This window comes from Acanthopagrus latus, chromosome 2 (assembly GCF_904848185.1).
Source record: "Acanthopagrus latus isolate v.2019 chromosome 2, fAcaLat1.1, whole genome shotgun sequence".
Lineage (NCBI taxonomy): Eukaryota > Metazoa > Chordata > Actinopteri > Spariformes > Sparidae > Acanthopagrus > Acanthopagrus latus.
In genome coordinates this window covers 11,661,034-11,677,345 of record NC_051040.1, presented here as the reverse complement: position 1 = coordinate 11,677,345, position 16,312 = coordinate 11,661,034, and the positions used below count along the sequence as shown (strand labels likewise).

General features: G+C 40.7%; 3 protein-coding genes across 3 annotated transcripts; all 3 read left to right on the top strand.

Moving 5' to 3' along the window:
- The first annotated feature begins 1,246 nt into the window (after nt 1–1,246).
- On the top strand, nt 1,247–4,636 carry LOC119008624 (extracellular calcium-sensing receptor-like). Its single transcript, XM_037079151.1, has 6 exons — nt 1,247–1,467; nt 1,559–1,847; nt 1,961–2,767; nt 2,844–3,071; nt 3,416–3,539; nt 3,732–4,636. The coding sequence occupies exons 1-6, from the start codon at nt 1,247–1,249 to the stop codon at nt 4,634–4,636; spliced, it is 2,574 nt and encodes an 857-aa protein (XP_036935046.1).
- Nucleotides 4,637–5,277: 641 nt separating this feature from the next.
- LOC119013273 (extracellular calcium-sensing receptor-like) lies at nt 5,278–8,667 on the top strand. The gene is made up of 6 exons (XM_037087632.1): nt 5,278–5,483; nt 5,643–5,928; nt 6,051–6,875; nt 6,963–7,193; nt 7,402–7,525; nt 7,658–8,667. Exons 1-6 carry the CDS (start codon nt 5,278–5,280, stop codon nt 8,569–8,571), a joined length of 2,586 nt encoding a protein of 861 aa, XP_036943527.1. The 3' UTR covers nt 8,572–8,667.
- A 966-nt stretch (nt 8,668–9,633) lies between these two features.
- On the top strand, nt 9,634–15,986 carry LOC119008617 (extracellular calcium-sensing receptor-like). Its single transcript, XM_037079138.1, has 6 exons — nt 9,634–9,827; nt 10,320–10,617; nt 10,791–11,585; nt 11,743–11,970; nt 12,117–12,240; nt 15,064–15,986. Exons 1-6 carry the CDS (start codon nt 9,709–9,711, stop codon nt 15,984–15,986), a joined length of 2,487 nt encoding a protein of 828 aa, XP_036935033.1. The 5' UTR covers nt 9,634–9,708.
- Nucleotides 15,987–16,312: the final 326 nt, after the last annotated feature.

Here is a 16,312-nt window from a genome sequence, read left to right as displayed (position 1 = left end):
CATAGTATGCATAGGGTTATGTTGTGATCATACAAAAATAATATACACATATATTGCAACGCATGTGAATTAAAAGGCTTCATTTCAAATAATATTTGAAAGTATTCCTGCTGTAACTTTTAAAAATAAATTCTGAGTAAATGTGATAAAACATGGATGCAAGCAAGTGATTCCCTGTTGTAACAGATTGTGTATATAGGCAACCATATATGCATAATTTATCATGTGCTACATATTGTAATTACTGAGCATCTTCTATGGTTTCTTTCAAACAACATAGTAATACTAGAAATAGCATTATATATATAAGCATAGCATATATATATATATATATATATATATATATATATATATATATATATATATATATATATATATATATATACATTCAACTCAAATATACTTTTGCAATTGTACTTCCACCTGGCAAATATAAAACTGTGCCTTGAGATGTTGTGTGCATGATATCATGCTAATACTTTAGCATGCATGCTAACTATACCTGCTGCCTGCTAGCATAACATTATGCTATCATTTAAAGTTATAAAGCTATGTTAGCATAACAAAATGTGGTTCTTCAGTGCCATAGGCTGAAAATTAACATTTAATAGTTCATCAGTCATGACCACTTTTGTCACAGAACATTTATCTGAATATGAAGTAAGTTATATTTGGTGGTGTGGATCTGGTCTGGTACCCTTCATGCCTTCCACGTGTATTCATGGAAATTCTAAGACAGAAAGAATACACCACCCTGCCCTTCCATTCATGTACAAGGTCAGACCAGGGCAGAGAAAGCAGCAGCAAAGACCCAAGTCAGACACTGAACACTGGTGTTGCACATAAGTGTGAAGTGCAGAATCATCCAATATGGATGTTATTCTATATTACATACATCATGCTATATATATGTATGAATATGGACGTCATCAAAATGTTTATCCACTTTTTGATATCTGATGAGTAATGCCTACTGGCCCAAATAAACATAACTTGAAATTAAATAAAAAAAAACAACAAACAAAACAAAAAAAAAACACATCTTCTAATCTAAAAATGAACTAAAAACAGAATATGCCATCTCAGATGCGATATGACATCATCACACAGTGACTTGATGGGAGGACTTTCAATCATCATCATCCACAGAGGATTAAATATCTGCCCATTAAAGCAAACACTGTTTCGTCCAGTGATAGAAGAACTCGTAACAGAGTACAGGCCTATATGAGTCATTCTGTATCGGATGTGTGACTGTGTCTATGTCATGTTGCTGTTTGTGCTTTTTATGAGAGCGTTTGGAGCAGAGGAAAACACTACGCTCTGTGAGATGCTGGGGAGCCCAGAGTTTCCTCTGTTATCTAAGGAAGGAGATATCACTATTGGAGGAGCTTTTTCCATCCATAGCCAAATCTCAAGACCTCCGCTGTCCTTCATTGATACTCCAGATCATCTTATATGCACCAGGTACTGTTTGTCTTCTCCTGTCTTGTTTGTTGGTTTCTAGACAGAATAAAAGCGATATCAGATACCCAAAAACTGTTCTTACTCATTTCAGGATCAATTTCAGAGAATTTCGTTTTGTCCAAACAATGATTTTTGCCATCGAGGAGATCAACAATAGCAGCTCTCTGCTGCCTAATATCTCAATTGGTTATAAAGTTTTCGACAGCTGCGGTTCAACACTGCCTTCAACACGCGCAATGATGGGTCTATTGGCTGGACAGGAGAGGACTTTGGGAAAAACCTGCTCCAGTCAGTCATCTGTTCATGCCATCATTGGAGCCTCTGAGTCCTCCTCAACCATTGTGATGCTACAAATTTCTGGGATTTTCCAAATACCAGTGGTAAGTATTTGTAATATTTGTGCTCCCTTTTGACTAGTTCCACTGTGCTCCTTGATGATCACGGGTTATTTTTGTTACTAAATACTCAATTCACATCTTTTCTTTTTCATTAGATCAGCCACTTTGCCACTTGTGCTTGTCTGAGTAACAGACAGGCGTACCCCTCCTTCTTCAGAACCATCCCGAGTGATTACTATCAGAGCAGAGCCTTGGCAAAACTGGTAAAGCACTTTGGCTGGACATGGGTTGGGGCAGTTAGAAGTGACAATGATTATGGTAACAATGGCCTGGCAACATTTATCGCAGCTGCAAGTCAGGAGGGGGTCTGCATTGAGTACTCAGAGGCCATCTCGAGGACTGACCCCAGTGAGCAGATTGCAAGGGTGGTCAGAGTGATTCAAAGTGGTAGTGCAAAAGTTTTAGTTGCCTTCTTGGCTCAGAGCGAAATGGATGTTTTGCTTGAGGAAGCTCTGAAACAGAACTTGACTGGGCTGCAGTGGGTGGGCAGTGAGTCCTGGATTACAGCAGGTCACCTTGCCACAAAGAGGTACTCGGGAATCCTAACAGGATCTCTGGGCTTCACCATCAGAAAGACAAAGATCACAGGCCTGCAAGAGTTTCTTTTGCAGGTTAACCCAGGTCAGGACCCTCAGAATAATCTGCTGAGAGAGTTCTGGGAAGCAACATTTGGTTGTAGTTTCAGCAACAGCCTGCATGGTCAGACCAAGTGCTCTGGCTCTGAGCAGCTACAGGACATCAGCAATCCTTTCACAGATGTGTCAGAGCTAAGGATATCTAACAATGTGTATAAGGCCGTGTATGCAGTGGCTCATGCCGTGCATAGCATTTTAAAATGTGGACAAAGTCATGAAGCGTTGAATCAGTCATGCATCTGGGAAGATGATTTTGAGCCAAAGCAGGTAAGCGGCTCACCCTCATAAGTTACATAGATCCTTTCAGTACATACATTCATTCACCTCTGCTCTCTGTTGATAGATCGTTAAACATCTTCAAGATGTAAATTTCACTCTTGAGTCAGGAGAAAGGGTGTATTTTGATGAAAATGGAGACCCTGCAGCAACTTATGAACTGGTGAACTGGCAGAGAAATCATGCTGGAGATACTGTGTTTGTGGCTGTAGGGAGCTATGACGCTTCACTACCAAATGGAAAGCAGTTCACCATGAATGGAATAAACATAACATGGGCTGCTGAATCCCAAAAGGTATCAAACATGTTGGAATACTGTACATGCAAATGTGGGTGTATGTGTGTACAGGACACAGTTTTTTTTAAAAAAGCATTCTAAAACACTTGAGGGAAAATAAAGCTAACCTGTCAAAATGTTACTTTGGTTGAACTAAAAGCTCATTAAACATATATGTACATGTTACATTCCATCACTGTGAGCACTGTGTAGAGTATAGGCTTATGTCACAAATGGTAAAAATATCAATTCTCATGTTAATTTATAAGATCAAAGTATGAAGCCTAAAATAATTACCCATAATGCTGAATAAACCAATTAAATAACAAACTGAGGAACTGATGATTTTTGTGTTACTACAGAGGCCACAGTCTGTCTGCAGTGAGAGCTGTCAGCCAGGTTTCCGGCAGGCTGTGATTAAAGGAAAACCCATCTGCTGTTTCTCCTGCGTTACCTGTGCTGCTGGAGAGATCAGCAACTCCAGCAGTGAGCGAGAGCTTTCCTTACTGTTTGCATTTATTACGTAATATGTGTACAAAAATGATGCTTTCCTGTATCTTAACTTCAAATCACTCAAAACAGCCAGTGATTATTTCAATACGAGCTCAGATCTCGCAACTTTTAGCTTATGGCATTCATTTACAGCCTTTCAGTATTTTATGTTTTGTTCATTTTCAGATTCTGCAGAGTGTTCACGGTGTCCTCTGGAGTACTGGTCAAATGAAGATCACAGCCAGTGTGTTCCGAAGGTGATTGAGTTCCTAAGTTATGGAGAAACCATGGGGGCCCTCCTCACTGCTTTATCATTGTTTGGAGCAAGTTTAACACTGGTGGTGTCATGTGTCTTCTTTTGGTTTCGACACACACCTCTTGTCAAAGCCAGTAACTGTGAGCTGAGCTTCCTGCTGCTCTTCTCCTTGACTCTTTGCTTCCTGTGTTCTCTGACCTTCATCGGCCGGCCCTCTGAGTGGTCCTGCATGCTGCGGCACACAGCATTTGGCATCACCTTTGCCTTGTGCATGTCTTGCATCTTGGCTAAAACCATAGCAGTAGTGATGGCCTTTAAGGCTAAAAGACCAGCAAACACAGTTCCTCAGTGCTCTCTTCCGCTTCAGAGAACAAGTGTCCTCAGCTGCACCTTACTGCAGATATTAGTTTGTGTGCTCTGGTTAACCCTTGCCCCACCATTCCCCTACAAAAATACTGCCCATGCCACTGAAAGGATTATTCTAGAGTGTGATTTAGGTTCACCCATAGGGTTCTGGGTTGTGCTAGGTTACATAGGACTCCTGTCTGTGCTATGCTTTATCCTTGCTTTTCTGGCTCGAAAGCTGCCTGATAATTTCAATGAAGCCAAGTTCATCACCTTCAGCATGTTGATATTCTGTGCAGTCTGGGTCACCTTTATTCCAGCATATGTCAGTTCTCCTGGGAAGTTCACTGTAGCTGTAGAGATATTTGCAATTCTGGCTTCTAGCTTTGGGTTGCTTTTCTGTATATTTGCTCCGAAATGCTATATTTTACTTTTGAAACCAGAGAAAAATACTAAAAAACATATGATGGGGAAAATCCAATCAAAATAACCATGAAAGGGGATAGTAACACTGAAATATTGCCATTTTACTTTTTCTTTCAATTATTAAAGCGATTATGAAATAAGAAAAATGAGCGCACTCAATTAAATACCTTGAAATAATAGCCTTTGTCCATTAAGCAATACAAAGATTACTTATATGTGGTTATTTGTTAAAATGGAAACAAGGGACTGGGACTTTTTTTCAAGCAGTTTTGCAAAGACTGTTTGAATGCAATAAACACTATATATATATATATATATATATATATATATATATATATATATATATATATATATATATATATATATATATATATATATATATATAGATAGGGTTAGGGTTAGGGTTAGGGTTATATATATATTTATCATTATATATCATCATTTTACTTTAAATGTAAATTCCAAACTGAAATATTATAGGCCTACAATATACAATAGACGCTCAGAAAAAAAAAAAAGACAACATCCAATAGGCCTATCCATCTGTCAGTCACACCACACGCACTGTAATTGGACACAAGAAAGACATATGGTGCAACCACGTCCCTATGGCTTTGTGACAGTTAAAAGACAAAGCCTATAAAAATGCTCAGAATTGAAGTCTCATCTTTGGGCCTTGGGTGGTAAATATTGAGTTAATAAACTATGCTGCTGATAGCAGATGTGCTACTTCTTTCCCTTCTGGCTGTGAGAGGAGGGAGCCCTATGTGTCAAACATATGGTACAAAAGAGCAGTCTCAGTTTTCTAAGGAGGGAGACATCAACATTGGAGGCATTTTCTCCTTCCATCAGAATCCAGTCACTGTTGATCCAGCTCTTCAGGTCAACCCAGGAACAATCCAGTGTGAAGGGTAAGAAAGGGATAAAGAAATGCACTTGTACTGTAATCCTCATCGCATTTTAGTGTTGTTTACTCATGTTTTAGGATGATATTCCCATATATCCATATGTGATTGTTGCTTTTTTTTTTTTTGTTTGTTTTACATTTTAAAAAAAAAAATATTGTTCAGACTGGACCCAGGAGAGCTTCAGTATGCGTACACTATGATGTTTGCCATTAACGAGATCAACAACAGCTCAGAGCTGCTGCCAGGAGTGACTCTGGGTTACAGGATCTTTGACTCCTGCCCCAGTATCCCTCTGTCAATCAGGGCATCACTCAACCTGATGAACAGGTATGAAAGTGGAGATGACAGCTGTAACAAACTCACCAACGTGCATGCTGTCATAGGTGAAACCACATCCACCTCTACAATAGGTATTGCACGCACAATGGGACCCTTCCATATACCTGTGGTGAGTGTTGGGGGCATGCAAGCTGTTGCTGTTGAATGTGATGTAATATAATATGTGAAAATATTTGATTCATATTAGGTAGATAATATATCTTAAAATGTGCTGTCTCTCTTTATCTTCAGATCAGTCATTCGGCCACTTGTGCATGTCTAAGCAACAGACGAGACTATCCCTCTTTCTTCAGAACCATACCAAGTGACATTTATCAGAGCCAAGCCCTCGCAAAGCTTGTGAAACACTTTGGCTGGACATGGGTAGGAGCTATCAGAACGAATAGTGACTATGGGAATGGCGGCATGGCAACTTTCCTGGAAGCAGCAGAAAGGGAAGGAGTGTGTGTTGAGTACTCGGTGGCTATTTACAGAACTGATCCCAGGAAGTGGTTCTTAGAAGTGGTGGACATTATTAAGGAATCCACCTCCAAGGTTATAGTGGCATTTGCTGATGGCACAGACCTTGACATTCTTATTAAGGAGCTTCATGCTCAGAATGTGACGGGCCTGCAGTGGGTGGGCAGCGAGGGCTGGATCACATATCGCTACATTGCCTCTCCGGTAAACTACGCTGTGGTCCAGGGGGCCGTGGGCTTTGCAGCACTAAATGCTCACATCCCTGGGCTGCAGGAGTTTCTTGTGAACAGCAGGCCCTCCACCACACCGGGAGACCAAGGACTGGTGGAGCTGTGGGAGACGGTGTTCAGCTGCACCCTGATTCCCCAAGCAGAGACTCAAGCTCAAGGGTTTGGTACAGCATGCACCGGGAAGGAATCTCTGTGGGACACAAACACACGCTTCACTGATGTGTCAGATGCCAGTCTGATGAATAATGTTTACAAGGCCACATATGCCATTGCTCATGCATTGCACATGCTGTTTACTTGCAAAGATGGACAGGGGCCTTTTGCAAACAATACTTGTGCTAACAGGAAAATTGTCCAACCATGGCAGGTAAACATGAAAAAAAAAGGCTGTACCTACATTAAAACTATTGTATTCATAAAATAGTAAAACAATAACATTACTATTTCCCTGCAGGTGCTGCATTACCTAATGCAGGTCAATTTCACCACTAAGATTGGTGAAAATGTGTTCTTTGATGAGTTGGGTGACCCTGTGGCACGTTATGCTCTGGTGAACTGGCAGATGGATAAGACAGGTTACATTCTCTTTGAGACCATTGGCTATTACGATGCCTCCCGGCCTGAGGGTCAGCAATTTGAGATGAAGGAAGGTGTGAAAGCAGTATGGGCTGACAAGAAACTTGAGGTAAAATACAAAATGTAGACAACCTGACCTTTATGAAAATCTTAGTTCAGACTTGACATTCTTCATTTTTTTAAAGAAAAACGTCATCTTAGACAGTTTGATCACTATGAAAATGGTATTAAAAGTAATAAGGAATTCCCATATTATCACGATTAGGAGCCAAGAAGTCTTTATAGATCTTTTTATTAATGCTTTCATCGGGATGCAGGTACCAAGGTCTGTGTGCAGTGAGAGCTGTCTGCCAGGGACCCGCCGGGCTTTTGTCAAGGGCAAGCCTATCTGCTGTTTTGACTGCATCACCTGTGCTGACGGCGAGTTCAGCAACAGTACAAGTGAGACTGCAGGATTTCTAGCCTTTACTTTCGCACTCATCGTGTTTCTATTGGGCAAAATCACTGTCGGCACTTTACTGGTCTACCTCAAGATGTGTGTGCTGTACAGCCTAAATGTATTTATGCTTTCAGATGCAGTGAAATGTGACAAATGCCCTCCCGAGTACAAGTCCAACGACGAGAGGAATAACTGTGACTTAAAAGCTATTGAGTTCCTCACCTTCAGGGAATTGATGGGTATACTGTTGGTCACATTTTCAGTCTTCGGTGCCTGCCTAGCGATGACTATAGCCCTGATATTTTTTCACTACAGGCAGACTCCTGTTGTCAGGGCCAACAACTCTGAGCTGAGCTTCCTGCTGCTCTTCTCTTTGACTCTGTGTTTCCTGTGTTCTCTGACCTTCATCGGCCGGCCCTCTGAGTGGTCCTGCATGCTGCGACACACAGCCTTCGGCATCACCTTTGTTCTCTGTATCTCTTGTGTTCTGGGGAAAACAATAGTAGTGTTAATGGCCTTTAAAGCGACACTTCCAGGCAGTAGTGTGATGAAATGGTTTGGGCCTGCACAGCAGAGGCTCAGTGTTTTGGGTTTCACTACAATTCAGGTTGTAATTTGCATACTTTGGCTGACAATAAATCCTCCCCTTCCATTCAGAAATATGAAACTCTATAAAGATAAGATTATACTAGAGTGCGACTTAGGATCACCTGTAGGGTTCTGGGCCGTGTTAGGATACATAGGGCTTCTAGCTGTCCTATGCTTTGTTCTTGCTTTTTTGGCTCGAAAGCTGCCTGATAATTTCAATGAAGCCAAATTCATCACCTTCAGCATGCTGATATTCTGTGCAGTATGGATCACTTTTATCCCAGCGTATGCCAGCTCTCCTGGGAAATTCACTGTTGCAGTGGAGATATTTGCTATTCTGGCTTCAAGTTATGGAATGCTGTTTTGCATTTTTTTACCCAAATGCTACATAATTTTATTGAAGCCTGAGAACAATACAAAGAAACATTTGATGGGTAAAGTCAGCCCAAGAGAACTTTGAGTTATTTGTTGAGTCACAATAGATTTTTTGACTTATGACTTTTCTGTCTATAATAGTTTTGAGAAGGGGCTGATTCCCTAGCAATGAAAAAGCAATGTATAGCAACCTTGAATTCATACTTTTATCTTATGTATTTGTGTATTTGTGTGCTCCCGAGTTCAAGAATGAACCTCCATGTTCAATTTGTAAATAACTGAAAATAAAATGAAAACACCATGTGAAATGTTCAGTCTTTGTTGTGTTGTTTTTCACAGCCATGACAAAATAATAGCAGTGGTTTCACATTAAAGTACAACACCATACATACTATATATGAAAGCTATGTAACAACACAATTATATGGAGTACACATGACAGAGATCATTTGAGAATGTATCAGCCAGTGTCAGTAGATGTTTCAGTTTTAGTTTTCTTGGTGATAATACATGTTCTATGGTGGAGTCTGTCACTCATTTAATTAATTGTGGATTTCAGAAGTGTTTACAGCACTTTACAACATGTCTGATGAACACAGAGTCAAAGAGATCCAACTGAGTACTGATCTGTTTACAGTAATACACTAAAGCCTGCAATGACATACTGTCAGAGCTCTCTAACCCATATAACTAAAGGCTGATTATGAAGGCTACATGTTATTTGAAATAAAGCATGTCTAAAACAATACATTGGGGTGAGAGGAGAGGAGGAGGAAAAGGGAGCATCAATTATAAATTCAAGCACAAAACGAGGCCTCGATAAAAGTCCAAAGTTATCGTAAGGAAGGCAAAACTTTTGCACAGCCTGACTGAATATATTCTGATCTGATGACATACACAGTTAAAATATAAAACAGAGAGGAAACTCCAAAACTAATTTTCTGTTTGAGCACCTCCCTCCTCTCACCCCACCATGTAGGCCCATGGATAAATCCTCATTGTTCTGTTAGTACTGTCATGCTGGTCCAAAATGTATAAATATCAGTGTAAGCTTATGATTTGCATTAACGTTGATGTCATGCCACTGGGTAGTTTAACTCTAGATGGAATGACGTCCACACAGAGGTGGCCAGAGAAGGGTTGGGCACTGCTACAGCTGTTGTTGGTTGTTTCTTTTTCTCAGGCTGAGGGGTCAGTGTGCAAGCAGAGAGGGGATCCTGAGATGCCTCAGATGTCTAAAGATGGGGACATTATGTTGGGGGGTGTCTTCTCTTTCCACAGCAGCTGGAACGTCAGACAGAACACCTACATGCACAAACCACTGCCACTGCAGTGCAAGAGGTAAATTACATTATTAAAATGAGAATTGAAATGTCTAAGAGAAAGTGGGAGCAGATATAGAATAGGTATACAAATGTAAACGCTTATGCTGAGAATTGACATGAAAAATGTTGTGTTGATTTAAACTATCAAAGGCTGTCATGTACTATGTTATTGCTGCTACAAAGGACACATTATTTGTAATTTCAACTATTTATATCTGTCCAAATCAAGTTTCAATTTCAGAGGGATCCAGTATGCCCAGGCTATGCTCTTTGCCATACAGGAGATTAATAACAGCACAGATCTACTGCCTGGCATCTCTCTGGGATATAAGATCTATGACGTCTGTGGCTGTGTAGAAAACTATGTAGATAAATAATCAGTACAAAAAGGGTCATCTAATTGAGAGTTCTTGTAAGAAATATGCCCTGTTGTTGTATGTCATAACACCATCAACTGTTTTAAATTTCATTTTTTGCAATCAAACTATTTATGAATGTCTGCATAAAGTTTGAATTTCAGAGAGTTCCAGTTTGCCCAGGCTATGCTTTTTGCATTAGAAGAGATTAACAACAGCACAGACCTACTGCCTGGCATCTCTCTGGGCTACAAGTTTTATGATGTATGTGGCTCCATTGCCAGGGCTCTGACAGCTGCGCTTGCATTGGCTAATGGTAATGAAGGGGTATCTGCACCCTCCGAGGCACCATGTACCAGACCGGCCCAAGTACAGGCCATTATGGGAGAGACCTCTTCCTCTCCTTGCATGGCTATAGCTACTGTCATTGGACCTTTCCATATCCCACTGGTGGGTATTGGTAGAAATAAAATGATATTTGTGGAAAAAACAAACAAACAAACAAACAAAAAAATCTTCTTCTTCTTGTTGGTCATTAATGCATGTTTTTTAATGCATGTTTTTAAACAATTTTAGTGTGCTCTGTAAATATTCTGTGTAATGTAAATTATCTTTTCATTTAGATCAGTCACTTTGCAACTTGTGCTTGTCTCAGCGATAAAACCAAGTACCCATCATTCCTCAGAACAATACCCAGTGACTACTACCAGAGCAGAGCTCTGGCCCAGTTGGTTAAGTACTTTGGTTGGACTTGGGTTGGAGCTATTAGATCAAATAATGATTACGGCAACAATGGCATGGCCATATTTACAGAAACTGCCCAGCAGTTGGGTATCTGTCTGGAGTACTCTGTATCTTTCTTTAGAACAGATCCACCAGACAAAATACAAAAGATAATTGACATTATCAAGGTTTCTACCTCCAAGGTGATTGTCACTTTTCTCTCCCACATGGACATAGATATGCTAATACATGAATTGTCTCTAAACAACTTGACTGGGTACCAGTGGGTAGGCACTGAGGCCTGGATCTTTGATTCCCACACTGCAGCCATGGACAGGCATCACATTCTGGATGGTGCCATTGGCCTGTTCATCCCTAAAGCACATGTCAGTGGCATGAGAGAGTTTATTTTGGATGTGAAGCCACTCAGTTCATCTAGGAATGAATTGTTTACAGAGTTTTGGGAGACACTGTTTAGCTGTAAGTTCAAGCAGTCAAAGTTATCATCAGGGAATCAGACAGAATGTACTGGGCATGAAGATGTGACTGGAGTCCATAACAGCTTCACTGATATGTCACTCATGCCAATCTTTTACAATGTTTATAAAGGAGTGTATGCTGTGGCCCATGCACTTCATAATATTCTGAGCTGTAATAAAACCTGTAGAAACAAGGTGCAACTAGATCCATTGACGGTGAGTTGAACACAGATTTTGTCTTCATATTAAATTAAATTAACAAGAGGATAGTGTAAGAATTGAAAAATAGATTGTTGCAATCGTTCTATCTCTTGAGACATAACATCCAGAATGTTTGTCTGGAAATGATCAACACTGATGCATATCTTCTTAGATTTTACAGCACATAAGAAAGATTCGGTTCACAACAAAGGAAGGAGATGAAGTTTACTTGAATAAGAATGGAGACCCAGCCGCAAAGTATGAAATTATAAACTGGCAGCCAACAGAAAATGGCAGTGTGGACTTTGTCACAGTTGGTCTTTATGATGCATCTTTACCTGCAGATAAACAGCTGAATCTGCTAAATAAGCCTTTATTTTGGGCACAGAACTCACCAAAGGTAAGCTTCTTGTGATCACTTATTATTAATGATCAATAATATGATGTTATTTATCAATGGTCATAATGTTTGAGCTGTTACAAAAATTATACTTTATAATTATGATGCCCATATTTTTATTTCTTATTGTCACTTTGCTCTTGCAGGTGCCTTTGTCAGTTTGTAGTGAGAAATGTCCCCCAGGAACTCGAAAGGTTCTCCAGAAAGGAAGGCCTGTCTGCTGCTATGACTGCTTAAGATGTGCAGAGGGAGAATTCAGCAACACCACAGGTGTGGTTATTTGCATTTGTTTAAGCAAACCAAAAATCAATGCATTACAATCATAAACAAATACTTAAATGTTTGAAATCACATGCAAATCCAGGTTTAACCCACGTTCATTAAGTGTAAAATAATTCCTATTTCATTGTTTATAGAAAGAAATATTATATCCCAGGGAAGATTGGTGTCTGTGATATTTTGAGCCCATGACATGACATGGCCACATGTATGGGAGGAGAAGAGCGTGATTGTGTATCATCAGCAGTATTTTATTTGGTATCATTATAAACTGATATAAATTACTTTTACTTTCACAGTTTTTGTTCAGTTCAGCTCAGTTTTTTTTAGTAAATCCACAGTGAGTGTAAAGTTCCCTATACAGTTAATTAAAAAGGGCTTTGAAGTTAAAACAACATTATGCAGAAGTTGCCCTTTTGTGCATTTTGGCACCCTCCACAGTTTCTAACACCACTGTTGGAAATACAAATACCAGGTCTGTAATAATTTGTCAGACATAATGTACGGGCTAACTATCATCAAAACTCATTGAGACATCACAATTGTATGTCTTAAAAAAAACTTGTATCTTGAAGTAAACATGTATGTAACTGTGAGATACTACCCTCTGACTAAAGTTACATCGAGTAGAAACATGTGATGGGGGGTGCCGTGGGTGAGACAGAGACACCATTCACCCTAGTACAAGACAGTGAACCATCAAAATTATATTGATGCTGTTATATCAATGTAAAAATGTTGCATAATGTTGCTTGACGTACTTTTTCTGTTATGAAGGAGTGGCAGGAAGGACCCTAATATTATTTTGTGCCCTAAGGTGCCTAGTGTGGCTGTCTCAGTCTCAGTTCCAGCAAGAGTAATGTGGTTGTTTACTGAAGTCTAAAGTGTGGACCACATGAAGCAACATTTTTGAGTACAGGAAAGTCCCCACTGTGGGAAAGAGGTTTCATGTAGCCTTTACAGATACACCAGGGTTAGAAGTAGTCAACCAACCCCAGGGGGGGCCAGCTGGAGGCCTTTTGTAGGCTAACAACTGGTGGAAGTGGACAACAGAATGACCAGCTACCTAGCCATTAAAGCAAGGCCCTCCCTACCGACAAGCCAGCAAGCCCTATTAGCCAGTTATGTAGCAGCATGGTCAGCCAATGTCAACACTGTGAACAACTCTCTAAATGCTGTAGTGTAGGCATAACTATCCAACCTTTTTGTAGAAGCAGCCATAAATTCTGGGAATCAGCAGGCTGGGTTTGTCTTCCATCTTTCTTTGGTTTCCAGCAGGATGGAGGCCTCATTCCAACTTGGACCACAGGTCACCCAGAGAATCAAAATATTGACAGTTATGTGGGACAGGTCATCACCGCAGAGCACTGGTTCACCATCATGAACCTTCATCAATTTTATAGATGTAGTCCTTGAATCCATGTCATGGCAAGGCCTGATATTTCTTGTTTACCTGTATGATGGTTGGTTTGTGTCGAACATACTAAGCCTGAAATGCAAGTAAACAACAAGAGCAAGGTCCAGCCCTACCAGGGTGGAACATTCCTGTTCAAGGTGTTGCATTCCAGAGGAGTGACCACTGTACTGACTCCTGAGGAGCAACAGGCTTTTAAAGTTTGCCTCTGCCATTTCTAGCTGCATTGTAAAGCTTCCTTCACATAATGAGCTTAATGATAGCCATGTTCCTCCTTGCACTCCTGCACATCTGACTTGTCCAAAGCTGCCTGCTTACCATGGGCCTTGTGCACAGGTGCCTCACCTGACCAAGGTAGAGGCTTTGCAGAGGTTTGAAGGGCTGGTGGAGGAACTCAGCCAATAGAGTAAAGTGGAGTGGTCTCTCTCAAGTGCAGTGACCACTGAACAGTGACAGTATATATCAAGTCAAGAATGGGTCCAAACCCACAAGATCAGAGATCACATTCTCAGATGTTAATAAATAGAGAAGTTGACTTGTTTACTTCCAGAAAGTGACAAATTGTTGACACTTCCCCTCCATGGACCATCCATGGCCTCTCTCTCTGCTTTACACATTCCCTCCTCTCATACTTTTAACTTTTCCCAGCAGGGCTCAGATTGGTGGGCTGGCCCCCCAAAAGACAGACTTACCAGTCCATACCAGAGATAATGTAAGAGACCCTGGCCCCACCCTCTAGGGCTGCTTATTTGAATGTTTATGTGGTATGGGGCTTACCAAGTAGATCCCTACTCAGCTACAGTCCTCAAAAATGTCATTTCTGCAAACCCAGCTGAGGTAGAAAGACCAATGTGAGGAAGAAGAAACAGGGAGGAGGGGGCCTGATTGTAGGTAGAACAAAAGTCAACGTCCAATGCTCGGGTGGAGAGAGGTTGGCCAGACAGGGAGGTTGTTGATAACCAAGAGATGGTTGCGGCAATCGAGGCGGTTCATGTGAAAGAAAACACAATCAACAAGAGTGGCTGTTACTTGATTTTGTCGCTTTATCAGAGGTTCCAAGAGGCATACACTTCATAGGTCTAGACTTTTGGACCTCATCTCTCCATAGAACATGGACATAGTAGATGCACTTCAACATCCACCCTTCGAGGCGCTGTTTGTTTTTTGCTAAAATGGCATTTCTGTTAACCATATCCTCTACCAAAAAAAGCGGTGATCTCCAAGCACATATTGGTTCACGATGAATGCTGCAGGTTTTCGCCAGATGGGCTGGGTGTAATCCTTCACCCCAATCAAGCAGTCCGGTGTTTGTTTTATATGATCCAAATAATTAATCATGATAACATTATCCTGTAATCATGTAGTGTCTGTTTTATACCTGCATCTATATTATTTTTCAGATTCTGTCACCTGTGTGCGATGTGACCCTGAGTTCTGGTCAAATGAGAGAAGAGCTGCCTGTGTAAAGAAGGAAGCAGAGTTTCTCTCATACAAAGAGATTATGGGAGCACTGCTCACTGCAGCTTCTCTCTTTGGAACATGCATGACTGCTGTTGTGGCGTTCATTTTCTTCAGATACAGACAGACTCCTATTGTCAGGGCCAACAACTCTGAGCTGAGCTTCCTGCTGCTCTTCTCCTTGACTCTGTGTTTCCTGTGTTCTCTGACCTTCATCGGTCGGCCCTCTGAATGGTCCTGCATGCTGCGACACACAGCATTCGGCATCACCTTTGTCCTCTGTATCTCTTGTGTTCTGGGGAAAACAATAGTGGTGTTAATGGCCTTCAGGGCCACACTCCCAGGTAGTGATGTGATGAAATGGTTTGGGCCTGCACAGCAGAAACTCAGTGTTCTGGGTTTCACTCTTATACAAGTTATCATATGTATCCTCTGGTTATCAATTTCTCCTCCTTTTCCATTTAAAAATTTTAAAGAATTCAAGGATAAAATCATCTTAGAATGTGCTCTGGGCTCAGCTGTAGGCTTTTGGGCTGTACTTGGGTACATAGGACTTCTGGCCATGTTATGTTTTATCCTTGCATTTCTGGCTCGGAAACTGCCTGATAATTTCAATGAAGCCAAATTTATCACCTTTAGCATGCTGATATTCTGTGCAGTATGGATCACTTTTATCCCAGCATATGTCAGCTCGCCTGGGAAGTTCAGTGTTGCTGTGGAGATATTTGCTATTCTGGCTTCAAGTTTTGGACTGCTCATTTGTATTTTTGTTCCAAAATGTTACATAATTTTACTGAAACCAGAGAAGAATACAAAAAAGAACATGATGGGAAAGGGGGCTCCAAAGGCTGCAAAGGCATTCTAGTGCATTCATAATTTTTAGATCATAACTTTTTATCAAGCCAGTGAAACAGACTTCTGTCTTCCCCCATTTATTTATTTAGGGCTGTAATTAGTGGTAACTAGTATGTGATGATGGATATCAGCTTTGACTGAGCTGCATTGTGGGTAAATGCACCCTGTCCTGAGGTCTTTCACATGAGAATCTGCACTTATCATTGACTAATCCCTATACCCCAACCCAAAGCAATTGGGCATCTGAAACACTAAGAGAAACCTTTGTTTTCCATTTGAATTAAGGGTCATGCTATGGATTAATAAGAGTGAATAAGAAGTGGTAGGTTAGAACCA

Bases quoted from the DNA above. Each gene is read 5' to 3' on its own strand.
- LOC119008624 (XM_037079151.1), top strand. From the start codon at position 1,247: ATGTGTGACTGTGTCTATGTCATGTTGCTGTTTGTGCTTTTTATGAGA. The intron at 1,468-1,558 runs GTACTGTTTGTC...TACTCATTTCAG, and splicing joins GATCATCTTATATGCACCAG to GATCAATTTCAGAGAATTTC. The intron at 1,848-1,960 runs GTAAGTATTTGT...CTTTTTCATTAG, and splicing joins GGATTTTCCAAATACCAGTG to ATCAGCCACTTTGCCACTTG.
- LOC119013273 (XM_037087632.1), top strand. From the start codon at position 5,278: ATGCTGCTGATAGCAGATGTGCTACTTCTTTCCCTTCTGGCTGTGAGA. The intron at 5,484-5,642 runs GTAAGAAAGGGA...AATATTGTTCAG, and splicing joins GGAACAATCCAGTGTGAAGG to ACTGGACCCAGGAGAGCTTC. The intron at 5,929-6,050 runs GTGAGTGTTGGG...CTTTATCTTCAG, and splicing joins GACCCTTCCATATACCTGTG to ATCAGTCATTCGGCCACTTG.
- LOC119008617 (XM_037079138.1), top strand. From the start codon at position 9,709: ATGCCTCAGATGTCTAAAGATGGGGACATTATGTTGGGGGGTGTCTTC. The intron at 9,828-10,319 runs GTAAATTACATT...GTCTGCATAAAG, and splicing joins CTGCCACTGCAGTGCAAGAG to TTTGAATTTCAGAGAGTTCC. The intron at 10,618-10,790 runs GTGGGTATTGGT...CTTTTCATTTAG, and splicing joins GACCTTTCCATATCCCACTG to ATCAGTCACTTTGCAACTTG.